The following is a 21,698-nucleotide window of genomic DNA, read 5'->3' on the forward strand; positions in this document are numbered from 1 at the left end:
GTGAAATGAACAAAACTTACTTATTTAAAAAAATGTAAAAGGTGTCCGTGCATATGTATTCACCCCCTTTGCTAAGAAGCCCCTAAATAAGATCGGAAGCAACCAATTACCTTCAGAAGTCACATACTGTAATTAGTTAAATAAAGTCCAAATGTGTGCAATCTAAGTGTCACATGATCTGTCACATGATCTCAGTATATATACACCTGTTCTGAAAGAACCCAGAGTCTTCAACACCACTAAACAAGGGGCACCACCAAGCAAGCGGCACCATGAAGACCAAGGAGCTCTCCAAACAGGTCAGGGACAAATTTGTGGAGAAGTACAGATCAGGGTTGGGTTAAAAAAAAAAATCAAAAACTTTGAACATCCCACAGAGCACCATTAAATCCATTATTTAAAAAAAATAGAAAGAATATGGCACCAAAACAAACCTGCCAAGATAGGGCTACTCACCAAAACTCACGGACCAGGCAAGGAGGGCATTAATCAGAGAGGCAACAAAGAGACCAAAGAAAACCCTGAAGGAGCTGCAAAGCTCCACAGCAGAGTTTGTAGTATCTGTCCATAGAACCACTTTAAGCCGTACACTCCACAGTGGCCAGAAAGAAGAGTGGCCAGAAAAAAGCCATTGCTTAAAGAAAAAAATAAGCAAAGACGGTTGGTGTTCGTCAAAAGGCATGGGGAGACTCGGCAGGGTAGCTTAGTGGTTAGAGCGTTGGACTAGTAACCGGAAGGTTGCAAGTTTAAACCCCCGAGCTGACAAGGTACGAATCTGTCGTTCTGCCCCTGAACAGGCAGTTAACCCACTGTTCCTAGGCCGTCATTGAAAATAAGAATTTGTTCTTAACTGACTTGCCTAGTTAAATAAAGGTAAAAAAATACAAAAATAAAAAACATATGGAAGAAGAAGGTACTCTGGTCAGATGAGACTAAAATTGAGCTTTTTGCCCATCAAGGAAAACGCTATGCCTGGCGCAAACCCATCCATCATGCCACGGGGATGTTTTTCATTGGCAGGGACTGGGAAACTGGTCAGAATTGAAGGAATGATGGATGGAGCTAAACACAGGGAAATTCTTGAGGGAAACCTGTTTCAGTCTTCCACAGATTTGAGACTGGGACGGAGGTTCTCTTTCCAGCAGGACAATGCCCCTAAGCATACTGCTAAAGCAACACTCGAGTGGTTTAAGGGGAAATATTTAAATGTCTTGGAATGGCCTAGTCAAAGCCCAGACCTCAATCCAATTGAGAATCTGTGGTATGACTTAAAGATTGCTGTACACCAGCGGAACCCATCCAACTTGGGGGGGGGTGAATAGTTATCCACGCTCAAATTTTCTGTTTTTGTCTTATTTCTTGTTTGCTTCATAATAAAACATATTTTGCATCTTCAAAGTGGTAGGCATGTTGTGTAAATCAAATGATACAAACCCCACAAAAATCAATTTTAATTCAAGGTTGTCAGGCAACAAAATAGGAAAAATGTCAAGGAGGGTGAATATTTTTGCAAGCCACTGTAGCTACTGACCGCTTGGCCCAGAGAGCACCTAACTTCTTCTTTGGTTAATTTTCCTGTCTGCTTCCTCTTGAGGAAGAAAAAGACAAAATCAGGAACTTGTACAGTAAATCAAATCAAATTATATTGGTCACATACACATGGTTAGCAGATGTTAATGCGGGTGTAGCGAAATGCTTATGCTTCTAGATCTGACAGTGCAGTCATATCTAACAGTTTCACAACATATACCCAAAAAACATGTACATCTAAGTAGGGAATGGATTAAGAATACATACACATAGATGTCAGAGCAACATTGGACTAAGATACAGTGACATAGTATAGAATAGTCCTCTCACTGTCAACTGCGTTTATTTTCAGCAATGTTTAAATATACATGTTTAAATATTTGTATGAACATAACAAGATTCAACAACTGAGACATAAACTGAACAAATTCCATAGACATGTGACTAACATAAATGGAATAATGTGTCCCTGAACAAAGGGGGGGTCAAAATCAAAAGTAACAGTCAGTATCTGGTGTGGCCACCAGCTGCATTAAGTACTGCAGTGCATCTCCTCCTCATGTACTGCACCGGATTTGCCAGTTCTTACTGTGAGATGTTACCACACTCTTCTACCAAGGCACCTGCAAGTTCCCGGACATTTCTGGGGGGAATGGCCCTAGCCCTCACCCTCTGATCCAACAAGTCCCAGACATGCTCAATGGGATTGAGATCCGGACTCTTCGCTGGCCATGGCAGAACACTGACATTCCTGTCTTGCAGGAAATCACGCACAGAACGAGCAGTACGGCTGGTGGCATTGTCATGCTGGAGGGTCATGTCAGGATGAGCCTGCAGGAAGGGTACCACATGAGGGAGGAGGATGTCTTCCCTGTAACGCACAGCATTGAGATTGCCTGCAATGACAACAAGATCAGTCCGATGATGCTGTGACACACCACCCCAGACCATGACGGACCCTGCACCTCCAAATCGAGTACAGGCCTCGGTGTAACACTCATTCCTTTGACGATAAATGCGATTCTGACCATCACCCCTGGTGAGACAAAACCGTGACCCATCAGTGAGCGAAGAAGGTGTTCAGCCTGTTCGGAAGCCAGACGTGGCTGGTTTTCCTTTTATAATATGTAATTGTTTGTAGACCCTGCCACATATGTCTCGTGTCTGAGCCGTTGAACTGGGACTCAACTTTGTCCCTATACCAACATTTAGCCTGCTTGATTGCTTGAGGGGGGAATAACTATACTGGTTGTATTCTTCCATTGTATGTAAGACAGCAAGCTAATGTTTTACCAGTATTTTGGGGGCAATTGTCTAAGAGCAACATGGTTACAGGTTTACTCATTAAATGCAATCATCCCCTCTGAAGAGAAATACAGTGATGTGACAAGTCTCTTTAGATGCAGTGCATTTGATCGTTGACAACAGTCAATTCTTTAAAAAAAATGTTTACCGAGCTAAACTCAGTGTGGGAAAAACAACCAACAGATACAGCTTGTTCAAAGGTGGCTCTGAGAATAGCCAATCAGAGTCCTTGATGACATAACGCATTGGGACAGCAGAAGGATGACACTCCATCTCTTGTCAGTGTGAGCAGCAACACCTCATCTCACCTCTGTACATCACACTGTGTCTGACTGATATGACTACCACTGCAGTCACAGGTACAGCGCTAACACTCCATACGAAATAACTGTGTGCCGCAGCTACTTCACACTCAAGCCTGCAAACATACTGTAGCTTGATTCATCTTCTAATAATGCACAGTAACACTGGAGTGGTTATCTTTGCTTTCCACAACACACGCAGAGAGTGAGAGGCCAGTAGCTCAGGTTAGAGCATGTCTCATTCCAGCTATAGTATTTTTACTGTTACAGTCTTTTGTGGTCTCTCAAGAGTCAGAGTCGATTGGCAAATTAGTATCTGATAGTGGGGGTATTGATACTGAATCCCTACAGTGCTATATAATTATGAATTAGGTTTTACTTATTGTTTCTACACATTTATAGGTAAGAAATACTGGACTTCCTTTCCAATCTTTACCTTCCATCCTAGTCCCACAGTCTATTGAAAACCCCATGAGAAATATCTGAAGAGAAATACATCAGTCAGATGTGTCAGCTACTTATCCAACAGACAAATCTAGGTTTGTGTGTTCATTCACCCCAGTACCATATTCACCCCAGCACTCAGTGACAGAGAGAAAGTCACATGTTAGAGGATACATACCGACGAGCAGTGTTACTATTAAAGAGAAAGAAATAGAGCGCATTTAGTTTGTGCTGCCTCACGAACAGCACAGAGAGAGTGGCACTGGCGGCGATTAACCCACTTTCATTTGTCACTCCGTCTAATCCATTCCGTAGTGCCGGCCTTGGCCATTATCGAACGCTGCTAGAGGACAGGTGGGGAGATTATCGTTCCACAATGAGCGGCACAAGACAATATGTTCTCAATTCCCAACGCTACTGTGTGACAAGCAAATATGACGCAGCAGCAGCCGAAGTGCTAAACATCCCAGCTCATCGTTCACTGACAGCAGCACCTCTAAATCAGTTTATTACCACTGTAGTCTAACCACAGGGAATCGATTACATGCCTGCCTTCCCTTGACATTTGGAGCACACTCCCTAATTGCATGATAAGCCATCTCTGCTGCATCATTAATAATAATGTAAGCAGCATATCATTAGTGTTTGTCACTGTGCGTGTGATTGCTGCTAGAGGAGCATGAGGGTATAGCTAGACTACAGTCCCCCTAGGCGTTCCATGCTAGGCTACGTAAGAGGCTCATCCAGCAGCATTCTATCAGACTGTCTATGTTCCTTCAAGGCTAATGACCCTCCTCTGCTGCCCCCAGCTATCCCAATCTCACACTCACCATGGGTACCATAATTTAGGCCCCATAGGAATCCCTTCGTCATCCTAACACATCTCTTAGCTACAAAATGCTGAGTTTCAAAACTATTTCCAATTCTTTCAAGGGTTTTCCAATCCTTTCCATGATTCCTGAAATGAGTTCTGAGGCCAGCTGTCTTTCACAGCTGTGAATCCAAGTGTTTTCAGCTGGCACCCATCAAAAACCCATCAGCATTAGAGAGAGATGTAGCATGAGAGTGGGTCTGAAACTAAAAGGTGGAGTGGGAAGGAGAGATGGCAGGGGAGGAACAGCAAGCAGCACATGATACAGGATATGGGCTATGTATATGAAGAGTGGATGAAGGGGAGAGAGGAAGCAGTCAGGGTGTGCAGACTGTTGTGGACGAGTGACGCATAACAGAGTATTTGAGAAAGCGAAACATGAAAAAGAACTTGAACAGACCATATAGAAACTTGGCATAGAGGGTCAGGGTCAGCAGATGTGGGCCTTACTGACAATGAGCAGGTATAATTCTGGTACTATAAAGCCTCTCCCAACTTCAGCCCAGCTAACTCAGCACACAGGCATAGTGAATTGACAACTAAGAGTGGCTGTAGCCAGGGCCAATCAACAGTGATTCTAGAGCAAGGTGAAGCTCTAGGAACAAATGTTAAATGAGTGACAGACATTCTCTTTGTCAGTCCCTCTGTCTCAATACAATTCCTGCTAGAGAATTCCCCGGTTCACATGCCTGATAATAATGACTGACAATGACAGATAATGGTTGGTAATGACAGTCATTATCATCTACAGCCTGTGATAGGAGCACAGTTAAGTCAGACTTATGACACATGCTAGCTAACTAGGCCTACGTCCTGGCAGCTGTTCAAATTGACCAGCCTCGTCAGTGTCCCAAAAATGACCAACAAGAGGATAACCAACAGTTCTAGGGGGCCCCACAACCAACAGTGTGTGTGAACCTAGTCACATGATTGTAATGGGCAAGCAGGTGGCCCATTGAACTATATAATGGCTGAACTATATAATGACACTAATACTATATAGACTGGACTTTACAGCCTGTATGTATAATGAGCCATGAGAAGCATCCCTTAGCAGAGCAGACAAGTGGGTGCCTCCAACAATTAGAAGTCAAGTTGATAATTATAGTCTTGTTGAATCTGCAGTGTGAACTTCCTGCCATGAGTGCTCGAGACAGTTTAATTTGGGAGTGTTCATCTTGTTGCATCTAATTAAAAGCAGAATGTCATTGTTTAATTGTGTGGAAATAATGTGGCCACTTACATACACCAAGACCATCGAAAAAAATGATCAATGTTTGATGATTACGATTTCACATTTGACAATGTACCAGATATGACTGTATTGTTCTGCAAGCACAATACACAACAACAGCATGTGTCTGTATATCCAGACGACTCAGAAGACCTTTTCCTATAATGAATAATAAAACCCTATCACGTACTGTAAGGTGAGGACGAAGCTCAACATGCAGTAGGACCACAGTCTACCATTAAAAAGACCTCTTAGCTTTCAAACATCCTTTTTAAATGGTGCTTGATGGAAGCCTGCGTGCTGGAATCTCCAACGTAATAAATCCACTAAGGCAAATGATTCACACGGAAACATTAACATTTCCTATCCGAATCGCAATTGCCTCTTAACTGTAACAAGCTGCCATTTGTTTCATTAACTATAATAATAAAGGCTGGTGTGCTGCATATACAGTGAAGAGGTTTATAGCTTTTCAGATATTAATTTCAGTAAAGCTGGTGAAATGAAATAGGGACATATCAAAGCTCAGAGGCAGCCATTATGACAATTAATGGCTGACTTAACATGTGTTATGTTAAGTCAGCCATTAATTGTCATATAGCTCGCCTTAGCTTGTGACTCATATGTGTAACGGAAGAGATGGTCATGTGACATGGCCCTCCACACATCTCTTCGCTGGTAAAAAAAATTAGCTACATAGCAACTTCATGGGTAATAATGATATAATAATGAACAGGAACTCCCCACCTATTCACTTAAAACTACCAAATAAAGTATATAAAATAACTCATAAACTTTCATTTCAAACTTTCCTCAAGATTCCTAAATCTACAGGTTTCATATTACAAAAGAATTATCAATGATGTAAAGTGCAGAGGGCAATCTTCAACATTCTCATTCCTATCACGCAATAGCCTCACCATGTAAACGGTGACATACCAATATTAGGAATGTAATATAGCCATAAAGAGGCCGTGTAGTATTGCAGGAAATTAGCTTAAATGTTTTTAGTTTTTTTTTAAATCTCAGCCCCCATGGCAAAATGTGTGGAATTGCAGAAAATTAGCTATTGATATAGCAACATTTTTGGTCAGAGCACGCCCATTACCACGCCTCTCCGCAGAGTTCCACAGAAGGAAGAGGACAAACTGGTTTCAATTAAACTACAAAAGTCTAGTGTCTTTTCGATACAATCAGCAAAATAGTTCTCTGAGACAAACACAGACTATGCAAAACAAAAGTTCCCCTGAGAACCCTGTTCTGTGACACACAGAGGGAGTGGGACATTCTGGTTCTATCATCACCAAGGCTCCCAATAACTCAAACTCCAGAGAGTATAGACATCAAGACCAACAACAGTTTCATCTGTTGACCAACTCATTGGTAGTTTTATACAATACCTGTCAGAGGTTTGGACACACCTATAGTACTCATTGAATGGTTTCTCATGTAGTAACCAAAAAAAGGTGTCAAACAAATCAAAATATATTTTATATTTGAGATTCTTCAAAGTAGCCAACCTTTGTGTTACGGTTTTCTAGGTGTGAAGGATAGTCGGACCAAAATGCAGCGTGTAGATTGCGATCCATGTTTAATCAACAAAACGTAAACACGAATCAATACAAACACTACAAAACAAATAAACGTAACGAAAACCGAAACAGCCTATACTTGTGTCAACTAACACAGCGACAGGAACGAAGACACTAAGGACAATCACCCACGACAAACTCAAAGAATATGGCTGCCTAAATATGGTTCCCAATCAGAGACAACGATAAACACCTGCCTCTGATTGAGAACCACTCCAGACAGCCATAGACCTTGCTAGATAACCCCACTAGCTACAATCCCAATACATACACACCAAAACCCCAAGACAAAACACACCACAATACAAAAACCCCATGCCACACCCTGGCCTGACCCAATACATGAAGAAAAACACAAAATACTTAGACCAGGGCATGACACTTTGCCTTGATGACAGTTTTGCACACTCTTGGAATTCTCTCAACCAGCTCCATGAGGAATGCTTTTCCAACAGTCTCGAAGGAGTTCCCACATATCCTAAGCACTTCTTGGCTGCTTTTCCTACACTCTGCGGTTCAACTCATCCCGAACCATCTCAATTGGGATGAGGTCGGGTGATTGTGGAGGCCAGGTCATCTGATGCAGCCCAATCACTCTCCTTCTTGGTCGAATAGCCCTTACACAGCCTGGAGGTGTGTTTTGGGTCATTGTCTTGTTGAAAAACAAATGAAAGTCCCACTAAGTGAAAACCAGATGGGATGGCGTATCACTGCAGAATGCTGTAGTAGCCATGCTGGTTATGTGTGCCTTGAATTCTAAATAAATCACAGACAGTGTCACCAGCAAAGCACCACCAGACCATCACACCTCATCCTCCATGCTTCACGGTGCGAACCACACATGTGGAGATCATCAGTTCCCCTACTCTGCGTCTCACAAATATATGGCGATTGGACTCATCAGACCAAAGGACAGATTTCCACCTGTCTAATGTCCATTGCTTGTGCTTCTTGGCCCAAGCAAGTCTCTTCTTATTATTGCTGTCCTTTAGTAGTGGTACCAGTCAAAAGCAATTGGACCATGAAGGTCTGATTCATGCCGTCTCCTCTGAACAGTTGATGTTGAGATGTGTCTGTAACTTGAACTCTGTGAAGCATTTATTTGGGATCTGCAGCAGAGAGAACTCTGCGCCTTCCTTTCCTGTAGAAAATAGTCAAAATAAAGAAAAACCCTTCAATGAGTAGGTGTGTCCAAACTTTTGACTGGTACTGTATGTGTAAACCTTATGTAATCACTATGAAAACTGTCTTTTGTCTGTCTCTCTGAATAAGAGTGAACACTCCTCTATGTTGTCTGGCTGACCATTCACTGAGCATGACCTCCGGCCAAACTGACGGTTCTTCCATCAATAGAGTAGAGTAATTAAATGCAGGGTGAATCATCAGGGAACCTCTATGGGGATCCCCTTGAAAGAAGTGGAAGCCCTTGAGAAAGCCTACAGTGTGGTAAAGGGAGGGGGTGGAGATGGTGAGGGAGAGTGGGATCTAAGAACGTAAAGCCATCATCATCATAATGAATCAATGTGCTGTGCATTTGCATTGATAGTGAACTCATTATTAGCATACATATGAACAATCCACTTGATATTACACTTTCTTAAATGTACTATAGAGCGAACGACTGGATATACAATTGATCCCAAATTCTACAGGGACGTATCCAAACAAAAGCTAATGAATTATGTAAAATGCAGTATGTGCTGATGTTGCTCTCCTCTCCTTACCCACATAAACCCACTCTCTCTTGTGAATTCCCTCAGCATATACTTTTCCCTGAATGATACATGCATATGCAATATATACAAAGCCAGTGGGCCTGCCTGTGACAGTGCTATTTGTTGATGGGCCCAGCAGTGGTTATCTCCCCTGGCTGTCAGGTGGAAGAGGCAGGTGAAACAGGCCTGAGGTAAAAGGCCTTTGAGTGAAAGGGAGCCAAGAAACCATTACAGGGCAAGTGAACTGAAAATGAAACCATTCGCCATGTAACAGGCAATACGTCAAAACCTGACTGATGAAAAAAACTATAAAAACTAAAACTGAATATTTTTTATTAGTTAACATTTTTTCAGGAAATGTAATTCATGGCAGTTTAGTATTTTTACTAAAAAGGATTACGCAGTATCATTAGGACCTTTAACTGTTAAAAAGACATGTAATGTCTCAGTCAGGATTACAGGCTAATCACATGAAGAATGAGAATCGAGTAGATCGGGGGGGGACAAATTTATTAGCCTTCCCTGTGAAACTCCTCTTCCACTTGTTCCTTTCTAAAAGGCTTTGGTTGACAAACAGTTAGCTTTACACTAGTCTCTGAAGCCCAGGCTTCGCTCGCTTAGTCAGCGAGACAGGATTTGGAAGGATGGCTTCTCGATACTGTACATGTCATTGAGCATGTCATTGAGTACAGAAGACTAGCCCAGCCAAGATAGACGATTCACTATCAACATGTATCATAACCCACAGTAAAGACCATCCCTAATGTTGTTGTATAACCCACAGTAAAGATCATCCCTAATGTTGTTGAATAACCCACAGTAAAGACCATCTCTAATGTTGTTGAATAACCCACAGTGAAGATGATCTCTAATGTTGTTGAATAACCCACAGTAAAGATCATCTCTAATGTTGTTGAATAACCCACAGTAAAGACCATCCCTAATGTTGTTGAATAACCCACAGTAAAGATCATCCCTAATGTTGTTGAATAACCCACAGTAAAGACCATCCCTAATGTTGTTGAATAACCCACAGTAAAGACCATTCCTAATGTTGTTGAATAACCCACAGTAAAGATGATCCCTAATGTTGTTGAATAACCCACAGTAAAGATGATCTCTAATGTTGTTGAATAACCCACAGTATAGACCATCTCTAATGTTGTTGAATAACCCACAGTGAAGATGATCTCTAATGTTGTTGAATAACCCACAGTAAAGACCATCCCTAATGTTGTTGAATAACCCACAGTAAAGACCATCCCTAATGTTGTTGAATAACCCACAGTAAAGACCATCCCTAATGTTGTTGAATAACCCACAGTAAAGATCATCCCTAATGTTGTTGAATAACCCACAGTAAAGATCATCCCTAATGTTGTTGAATAACCCACAGTAAAGACCATCCCTAATGTTGTTGAATAACCCACAGTAAAGACCATCCCTAATGTTGTTGAATAACCCACAGTAAAGACCATCCCTAATGTTGTTGAATAACCCACAGTAAAGATTGTCTCTAATGTTGTTGAATAACCCACAGTAAAGACCATCCCTAATGTTGTTGAATAACCCACAGTAAAGATCATCCCTAATGTTGTTGAATAACCCACAGTAAAGACCATCCCTAATGTTGTTGAATAACCCACAGTAAAGACCATCTCTAATGTTGTTGAATAACCCACAGTGAAGATGATCTCTAATGTTGTTGAATAACCCACAGTAAAGATGATCTCTAATGTTGTTGAATAACCCACAGTAAAGATCATCTCTAATGTTGTTGAATAACCCACAGTAAAGATCATCTCTAATGTTGTTGAATAACCCACAGTAAAGATGATCCCTAATGTTGTTGAATAACCCACAGTAAAGATGATCTCTAATGCTGTTGAATAACCCACAGTAAATACCATCCCTAATGTTGTTGAATAACCCACAGTAAAGATCATCCCTAATGTTGTTGAATAACCCACAGTAAAGATCATCCCTAATGTTGTTGAATAACCCACAGTAAAGACCATCCCTAATGTTGTTGAATAACCCACAGTAAAGACCATCCCTAATGTTGTTGAATAACCCACAGTAAAGATCATCCCTAATGTCATTGTATAACCCACAGTAAGGATCATCTGTAATGTCATTGTATAACCCACAGTAAGGATCATCTGTAATGTCATTGTATAACCCACAGTAAGGATCATCTGTTATGTCATTGTATAACCCACAGTAAGGATCATCTGTAATGTCATTGTATAACCCACAGTAAGGATCATCTGTAATGTCATTGTATAACCCACAGTAAAGCAAGGCAATGGAACCATCATTGCAGAAAGTACATACACGTTTATATAAGGGAGTGTTTGTGTGTCGAACAGTGTCAATCGAGAGACTGTAGCACATATGCATGTGCTTAATCTCGGTTAACCCAGAACTGAAGTCTTGTGTAATTGGTCAGATGCTCGATTACGTTTTGGGTTCATACAGCGTGTGATAAGAGAAGAGATCACAACCTGAACGAACAGTTCCATCCTCTCTCTTTGCACGTAACTGGCAAGTCTATGGCCCAACTGTCCTCTCCCCTTCCGAAATGCGAAAGATGCTAGCACCTGCCAAATCGTGATTCATCCAAAGCACCAGAACTAATACTGCCTGTTATCTCACGCATCTCATTGTATCATGACAGATCTTTGGTACCATTTATGTTACACAATCTGCACACGAGAGATTAGTATGTGCCATACGTAGCACTCTACAGTAGCATCTAGTCTGAAATATCTTCTACATCCCTTACGGAGATAACCTCTATTGTATTTTGTCCATTACGTAACGCAACAGTCATTTCACATTACAACTTGATGAGTAATCATGACTGGAGACCAGCAACATATTAGGGGGCCAGGGATGAGCCAGTCAGACCAACCCTATGACCAGTCCTACAAAACTGATACATCCCCACGCACAGGCTCTATTGTAGACTTTATCCAAAGGCTTTTTGAAAGGCTTATGCTATTGGCTAGCCTAGTCCCATACAGCAGCCAATATGTATATCCTTGCCATGGTTAAAGCACAAACAGACTGGACCATTAGGCTAGCAGTATGCTAATTAAACGTCATAATGCTAAAGGGTGAATGTGACAGAAATTACTGCTGCGCTCAGCTAGCTGATATATGCTAACTAACAATATCAGCTTCATGAGTCATGTCAGACACATTATAAGTGATGAGAGAACAGTAATAAATTGAAGTTCCTTTGTTCATTTCAATATATCTTCTGGAGTTTCTCTTATCATCCATCCACAGATTAAATCAGGTCATTTATGATTCAATTAAGATGGGTAAATATCTCATCAACCCACGGTGATGGGTCTGTGATGCAAGCCTATTTCACTCCTATTCCAAACATATTGAACAACCACTCACTAGTCACTGCAGTTCTGCCCACAGTCGCCATTCTATGGGAACGCTGCGAAACAGATTCAGACTGCATTAGATGAAGAGAGAATGTTGTTTTAAACCTCTCCTGACTGGATGAGAGATTATGGATCTTCTTTCTGTATGTACTTCCTCTCTTGATTCAAAAGCCCATCAATAAACCATCATAACACAGACAAGTTCAGACTCAATGAAAGATTTGCCATAGCACTCATACAATATATGAAACATATTACAATAAATGTGTCCAGCTATGCCAACATAAACACGCCTTGGGCAAATGTTACTCCACATTATAAACTGGGTGGTTTGAGCCCTGAATGCTGATTGGCTGAAAGCTGTGTTATATGAGACCATGTAGATAGGGTATGACAAAACGTTTATTTTTACTATTCTAATTACTGTTTCCTGTTATTTTTACTGTTTATAATAGCAATAAGGCACCGAAGAAGTTTGTGGTACAGTATATGGCTAATATACCATGGCTATGGGCTGTGTGTCTGCTTTGTGTCACAAATAAGAATATCCCTTAGCCATGGTGCCTTAATGCTTAGTTATATCTCTCAATCACTAAAATCATACAGTATAGTCATCCTTTGATACAGAACAGTCTGTTCTGAACCGTGATATCTGGATCTCGTCAGCTGCCATGAGTTGAATGTGTTGTGCTCCAAAATGGAGGGCTCTGCACTCTGAACACCTTCTCAAGTGATCAATAAGCTCCTCTTGGCCTTTATCTACATCAATAATGGTATTTCTGTTGTTTGGCTCATCCTCATCAGTGTGTATTTCTTTCCCTGTGGATACTGTTGGCATAGTCTTCAACAATAAAATGACTCTGTCAACAGTAATATGGCTCATCGTGGAAGAAAAGAAGAAAAAAAAGAAAGAAATTACACAATAAAATACAGTGGAGGGCAACACTGCACTAGACACTGTAGGGCAACACTGCACTAGATACTGTAGGGCAACACTGCACTAGATACTGTAGGGCAACACTGCACTAGATACGGTAGGGCAACACTGCACTAGATACTGTAGGGCAACACTGCACTATATACTGTAGGGCAACACTGCACTAGATACTGTAGGGCAACACTGCACTAGATACTGTAGGGCAACACTGCACTAGATACTGTAGGGCAACACTGCACTAGATACTGTAGGGCAACACTGCACTAGATACTGTAGGGCAACACTGCACTAGATACTGTGCAGGGCAACACTGCACTAGATACTGTAGGGCAACACTGCACTAGATACTGTAGGGCAACACTGCACTAGATACTGTAGGGCAACACTGCACTAGATACTGTAGGGCAACACTGCAATAGATACTGTAGGGCAACACTGCACTAGATACTGTAGGGCAACACTGCACTAGATACTGTAGGGCAACACTGCACTAGATACTGTAGGGCAACACTGCACTAGATACTGTAGGCACTAGATAACACTGCACTAGATACGGTAGGGCAACACTGCACTAGATACTGTAGGGCAACACTGCACTATATACTGTAGGGCAACACTGCACTAGATACTGTAGGGCAACACTGCACTAGATACTGTAGGGCAACACTGCACTAGATACTGTAGGGCAACACTGCACTAGATACTGTAGGGCAACACTGCACTAGATACTGTAGGGCAACACTGCACTAGATACTGTAGGGCAACACTGCACTAGATACTGTAGGGCAACACTGCACTAGATACTGTAGGGCAACACTGCACTAGATACTGTAGGGCAACACTGCACTAGATACTGTAGGGCAACACTGCACTAGATACTGTAGGGCAACACTGCACTAGACACTGTAGGGCAACACTGCACTAGATACTGTAGGGCAACACTGCACTAGATACTGTAGGGCAACACTGCACTAGATACTGTAGGGCAACACTGCACTAGATACTGTAGGGCAACACTGCACTAGATACTGTAGGGCAACACTGCACTAGATACTGTAGGGCAACAATGCACTAGATACTGTAGGGCAACACTGCACTAGATACTGTAGGGCAACACTGCACTAGATACTGTAGGACAACACTGCACTAGACACTGTAGGGCAACACTGCACTAGATACTGTAGGGCAACACTGCACTAGATACTGTAGGGCAACACTGCACTAGATACTGTAGGGCTTCCACTGCACTAGATACTGTAGGGCAACACTGCACTAGACACTGTAGGGCAACACTGCACTAGATACTGTAGGGCAACACTGCACTAGATACTGTAGGGCAACACTGCACTAGATACTGTAGGGCAACACTGCACTAGATACTGTAGGGCAACACTGCACTAGATACTGTAGGGCAACACTGCACTAGATACTGTAGGGCAACACTGCACTAGATACTGTAGGGCAACACTGCACTAGATACTGTAGGGCAACACTGCACTAGATACTGTAGGTCAACACTGCACTAGATACTGTAGGGCAACACTGCACTAGATACTGTAGGGCAACACTGCACTAGACACTGTAGGGCAACACTGCACTAGATACTGTAGGGCAACACTGCACTAGATACTGTAGGGCAACACTGCACTAGATACTGTAGGGCAACACTGCACTAGATACTGTAGGGCAACACTGCACTAGATACTGTAGGGCAACACTGCACTAGATACTGTAGGGCAACACTGCACTAGATACTGTAGGGCAACACTGCACTAGATACTGTAGGTCAACACTGCACTAGATACTGTAGGTCAACACTGCACTATATACTGTAGGCAACATTGCACTAGATTCTACCACTTAGCCAACCATTCATCACCTAAGAGTCACTAGCTACCTGGAGTTGCAGTTTGTCTATTTCATTTGTTTTCAAAGTGTTCTATTGTGTTTGTCTGTCTCTAAATCATATGAACCTTAAGCAACATGAGATGCATGACCTTCCCTCCAACCTCACAGGCTGCCACTCCAAATGGAGAGGCCTGACCCCAAGGATTTACATCGCCCAGCCTTTACATCTAACCTTTGCTCTCTTCCCAGGGCTGTGTGTGGAAGAGCACGCAGGAGCAGAGTACCTTTCGGAGGGAACATGCATTCAAACACAGGCCTATTATATACCTGGAACGCTGGATGAACATACAGTGAGATCCAAAAGTATTGGAACAGTGACAACATTTGTATTGTTTTGGCTCTGTACTCCATCACTTTGGATATGAAATAATACAATGACTGAGGTTAAGGTGCAGACCGTCAGCTGTAATTTGAGGGTATTTTCATTCAACCTTTTAGAACTTACAGACCTTTTTGTACCTAGTCCCACCATTTTAGGAGACCAAAAACATTGGGATAAATTCACTTATATTTGTATTACAGTAGTCAAAAGTTTAGTATTTTGTCCCATATTCCTAGTATGCAATGATTACATCTCGTTGTGACTACAAAACTTGTTAGATGCATCTGCTGTTTGTTTTGGTTGTGTTTCATATGATTTTGTGCTCAATAGAAATAAATTGTAAATAATGTAAAGTGTCAATTTGGAGTCACTTTTATTGTAAATAACAATAGAATATGTTTCTGAACACGTCTACATTCATGTGGATGCTACCATGATTATGGATCATTCTGAAAGAATTGTAAATAATGACGAGTGTGAAAGTTATAGACGCACAAATATTATATCCCCAAGACATGCTAACCTCTCACCATTACAATAACAGGGGAGGTTAGCATTTTTGGGAGGATATGATATACAGTATGTGTGTCTGTAACTTTCTCACTCATCATTATTCACAATTCATTCAGGACTATCCATAATCATGGTAGCATCCACATTAATTTAGAAGTGTTTAGAAACATATCCTAGTCACAAGCGTGATGTAATCATTGTGTGATAGGAATATGGGACCAATACTTCACTTTGATTGCTTTAATAAGTGAATTTAACCCAATACTTTTGGTCCCCTAAAATGGTGGGACTAGGTACACAAAGTGCTGTAATTTCTAAACTGTTCACCCAAAATTGATAAACACCCTCAAATTAAAGCTGACAGTCTGCACTTTAACCTCACAGTCATTGCATAATTTCAATTCCAAAATGCTGGAGAACAGAGCCAAACAACCAAAAATGTGTCACTGTCCCAATACTTCTGGAGCTCACTGTATGTGACTCGTGAAACATTCCAACCACAGACCCAAGTAGCTGTCCACCACAACTCCCTCCGCTGGCTTTAATGAATTTACATTGTCTGAGGTAGGTAGAGACATAGTGCTGCTAGAGTACCATGGAGGACGGTAGAAAAGGATAGGTTGTCGGTAGAGATGAGAGAACTGGAAGCTTTCTTTCAACCAACTATGTGTTCTGAGTTGATAGAGAAGAAGAAAGCATCTGAATCCCAGCTGTGATCTTAAGAGGACATGAAAGAGGGGCCACCAGAGAGTCAGATTTGGACCTTTGCTGCAGGAATGGGGAAACACCTTGCGATCTGGCCTAAATGGGCTGGAGTATGGAAACACCTTGCGATCTGGCCTAAATGGGCTGGAGTGTGGAAACACCTTGGGATCTGGCCTAAATGGGCTGGAGTAGGGAAACACCTTGCGATCTGGCCTAAATGGGCTGGAGTATTGAAACACCTTGCGATCTGACCTAAATGGGCTGGAGTGTGGAAACACCTTGCGATCTGACCTAGATGGGCTGGAGTAGGGAAACACCTTGCGATCTGGCCTAAATGGGCTGGAGTATTGAAACACCTTGCGATCTGGCCTAAATGGGCTGGAGTGTGGAAACACCTTGCGATCTGACCTAGATGGGTTGGAGTGTGGAAACACCTTGCGATCTGGCCTAAATGGGCTGGAGTGTGGAAACACCTTGCGATCTGGCCTAAATGGGCTGGAGTATGGAAACACCTTGTGATCTGGCCTAAATGGGCTGGAGTGTGGAAACACCATGGGATCTGGCCTCGATGGGCTGGAGTGTGGAAACACCTTGCGATCTGACCTAAATGGGCTGGAGTGTGGAAACACCTTGCGATCTGACCTAGATGGGCTGGAGTAGGGAAACACCTTGCGATCTGGCCTCGATGGGCTGGAGTGTGGAAACACCATGGGATCTGGCCTCGATGGGCTGGAGTGTGGAAACACCTTGCGATCTGACCTAAATGGGCTGGAGTGTGGAAACACCTTGCGATCTGGCCTAAATGGGCTGGAGTGTGGAAACACCATGGGATCTGGCCTAAATGGGCTGGAGTATGGAAACACCTTGCGATCTGACCTAAATGGGCTGGAGTATGGAAACACCTTGTGATCTGGCCTAAATGGGCTGGAGTATGGAAACACCTTGCGATCTGGCCTAGATGGGCTGGAATAGAGAAACACCTTGCGATCTGGCCTATATGGGCTGGAGTAGGGAAACACCTTGCGATCTGGCCTAAATGGGCTGGAGTGTGGAAACACCTTGCGATCTGACCTAAATGGGCTGGAGTATGGAAACACCTTGCGATCTGACCTAGATGGGCTGGAGTAGGGAAACACCTTGCGATCTGGCCTCGATGGGCTGGAGTGTGGAAACACCTTGCGATCTGGCCTCGATGGGCTGGAGTAGGGAAACACCTTGCGATCTGGCCTCGATGGCCTGGAGTAGGGAAACACCTTGCGATCTGACCTAAATGGGCTGGAGTATGGAAACACCTTGCGATCTGGCCTAAATGGGCTGGAGTGTGGAAACACCATGGGATCTGGCCTAAATGGGCTGGAGTGTGGAAACACCTTGCGATCTGACCTAGATGGGCTATAGGGCCAAAGCTCTTGAGCAGATATTGATAAAAGAAACAGGCTTTTCTTGTCCATTGATAGAATGGACTCTACGAGGCCCTGCTCGAGATGATGTATGATTTGGTGCTGCCTGTATTGCTGCCTGTTTCCCCTGGTTGACTGGCCAGCTGGCTGGCTAGCTGACTGGCTGGCTGTGAGTGGTACAGCTATGGAGAATGTGTAGTGAGATCTATCACTAATCCTGTTCCTTTAGGTGCAGTGTGAAAGTCCCAACCCAGAGATAAGAGGGTGATGGGCCAACCACAGAGGACCTAGAAGAGCACAATCCCTTTCCTGTGTTGACTTCCAGCCTGGCTTTGTGGATTAGCACAACGCTGTAATAGTCGCTGAGCATATTTGTTGAAAGCATTAAAGGTAAAAATCATTACCTAAAACAATAACCCAGCTGCTTCATTCAGGGGTTCAGCCAACCAGGAGCCATGGATTAGGCCGTTTATTAGGAGATTAAACATAACCAAGGCCAGCTTTTTGCCATCACACACATAAAGGGAGTGTTTCCCATGAAATGCCATGAATGACGAGAGTCCACATTGCCACAGGGAGGTGCCTACCATGACAAAACCTTCAGTTCATGGTGCGTTGGTCACTCACTTTGGTTACACAGTGAAAATCTGTGTTTAATCCAGATGAATGCATGCAGAAGTCAGAGCCAGACAAATAAAATGTAGAAGGCACTAGACCAGTGATCTATGATAAATGGAGGACACGGGCAACTTCCACCATTAAAGACTGTTTGTGACCAATCATACATCTTGTTAATCATACATCTCGTTTTATACAATAAACCCAACTAGAATTGCATTTGGTCTGAGGGACGAATACAATGACAACAGTTTAAACTAAGACCTTTGGGTATTTGTGTCAAAAATAGCCAGTTGGGTACTCTTAACTTCATACTATGATGAGCCCCATTTCAACTGGAAAAAATACTTTCAACAACCAGTAGAGTAGAAATGTACCTGAGCAAAGACATTTCCCACTGGACACACTGGTTGAATCAACGTTGAAGTGACGTCCGTGACCAGTGCCTGCTATTTCATCCCAAATACAGTCATTGCAATCCTACTCAACAGAAATCTAAATATATGTATTCATAACATTATTTATATGCACAGAGATAATAATCATGTCCATTTCAGTGTCATTAAATGGTGCCTTATCCGTTTTCTACAATGGAGGCATACCTTTTCCCACAACACTAAAAATGTACAAATGACAAAACAACCAAAAACACGCTAATAGCACAGATTAGCAGAGAGATTGGCATGGTGACAGGAAGCATAACCATGGATTTTGTCAAAAACATTCTCAAAGGATTGGTGTAGGGACCATTCCTCTCAGGCAGAGCCCGAAACCCTGTCTCTCTCGACTGACGTGCAGTTCTGACTAATAGCACTAGGGGATGCTCTTGCATGAAGCAAAACTTTTGCCTCCACTTCAGTATGCACTTCATAAGTTCCTTAAAACGTTAGTAAATACTTCCACTACATGTAAACACATTACAAAGACTCAAACCACAGGTATGCAAGATGTTGTGTTCATCCATTACGACAGGAAATTATATAATCAACTGCCATAAATTGATATGCAAGTTACAACCTGAAACGTGTGTTAGGAAACATTCACAGACGTGAAACTCTGTTATGGGTGAATTAGCAACAGCATGCACCGAATGGCTAGGCGTATCGGTGTGAATTTAAAAAGGTCGATTGTCATAGCTCTGAGAAGACTACATATTTTAGCATTGGTTTGACTGGTAACCTACTCCATGCAGTGCACTGGGTTTCATTTAGGAAAGACAATGCATATAATATTAGGGCAATGCCCACAAACCACTGGGAGAGTGATAATCGAGTACTTACCATATTGACTTCAGATACCATGTCTATGCTGGCTATGTCTATATTCATCCCCACTCCCACAGGGGGACCTAGAACAAACCAACAAAACGGGCCGTAATGTTAACCATTTCATGATTTTTGGTTTATAACATTAATATCGTAAACCACAAATGTAACCCTTTACATAGCAACTGCCTAGCAGCAGCACAAGAGCAATCAGTAATTCATTTATTGTCAGCCAGATAACACGATACAATATGGGATTTCAAAAAGCAGGTGCGCACAGTGTCTCTGATGTTTCTTCGCAAAACACAGTGCATGGTGTTCATTACGTCTAAATGCTTCCGATTAAATTGAAATTGTATACCTATGTCGACAGCTTGTATTTGTATGAGCACCCAGCTAAATGTCAAGGGTTTTACACCTGAATAAAGATATAGCAACGTTCGTAAGGTAGACACCAATCGCCAACATAACAATGGGTTAGGGAATTTATCTTCTCATTCCATGACACTACAGTCAAAAGGTGTATCATTGATTGAGCCTACAACTTCTAATACCCTTCTAGTATTGTGTTAAAAAGTGATCCTAATCCGTGTCGTTAGCACACGTGGAACTAGGTGGCCCTATGTATGTATAGGCTACCTGGACAAACTGAAGGGTCGATGTATGTATAGGCTACCTGGACACACTGAAGGGTAGGCTACGTGCGTTTAACTTTAAAAAATAAGACGAGGGATTTGGACGATCCACACAATTAGAGCAACAACTGAGTGTTATAGGGCTGACAACAGAAAAGTAAATTACAGTTTGTATTAAATTAATTTCATTACCTCCAAAATCTGGCCTCAAGCGAATGTCATATCCTTTCAACAGTCTATCCACAGTTTCTTTTACGATTGACATATTGCTAGGGTCATTGACCCTAGAGAAGGAGAAGGAATACATTCTTAGATGTGCAAGCTTCCAAAGGCATTATTGAAGTGTTTTCTACAGTGTATAACATATTCATTCGAAGTGAAGAGCATCTAAGCCGACCACTTACCTTTGCGCACAGACCACAGCCACTATTACGAGGAAGGTCCAAACCCCAAAGTATCTCATTGTTCTTATTCTCAACACCGCCATAGTTTTGATATGATTTTGGATTTCAGTGAAGACAGACGTGATCCAACTTATTCTGGCCAGTGCAGTAATTCCAATGTGTGGCGCATGCGCATGCTTTACCACAACATCAAGGAGCAGTGGCTGCTGATGCTGGTGGCAGAGCAATTTCCATGACAGATATTTTTTTATTTAAGGGGAAAGTGAAGCCAACAAGTAAGTGAGACAAACGGATGCTTCTCCCTCGCCATTCAATATTTAATAAAACTGTGAAATAAACGTAATATAGATTAACCTTTACTTTCTTTATTTTCTTATATTCCGTTAAAATACACATGGTTTATTCCAATAAAGAACATGTTTTAAAACTACAACATGCTGAACGAAGTGGGAACATGGGAAAGAGGACTAGGAGAAATTAGGATGAGGTGTTGCATATGCTACTTTGTCTAACATCAATGCACGCATTTACAGATTCGTGGTTGTTGCACCCTGAAAATGTTGGAGGTGAGCTATGTGTAGCCACAGCTCC

General features: G+C 42.3%; 1 protein-coding gene across 1 annotated transcript in view; it reads right to left on the reverse strand.

The window, feature by feature from the left end:
• Positions 1–21,254, reverse strand: part of LOC112228321 (gamma-aminobutyric acid receptor subunit beta-2) — a 100,355-nt gene extending 79,101 nt beyond the window's left edge. Inside the window, exons 1-3 of the mRNA XM_024393531.1 lie at positions 21,108–21,254; positions 20,896–20,987; positions 20,084–20,151 (exon numbers count right to left, since the gene is read on the reverse strand). Of these exons, the coding sequence (XP_024249299.1) occupies positions 20,084–20,151; positions 20,896–20,987; positions 21,108–21,190 (243 nt within the window). The 5' untranslated portion in view covers positions 21,191–21,254. The remainder of the gene's footprint in view (positions 1–20,083; positions 20,152–20,895; positions 20,988–21,107) is intronic.
• Positions 21,255–21,698: the final 444 nt, after the last annotated feature.

This window comes from Oncorhynchus tshawytscha, linkage group LG30 (assembly GCF_018296145.1).
Source record: "Oncorhynchus tshawytscha isolate Ot180627B linkage group LG30, Otsh_v2.0, whole genome shotgun sequence".
NCBI lineage: Eukaryota > Metazoa > Chordata > Actinopteri > Salmoniformes > Salmonidae > Oncorhynchus > Oncorhynchus tshawytscha.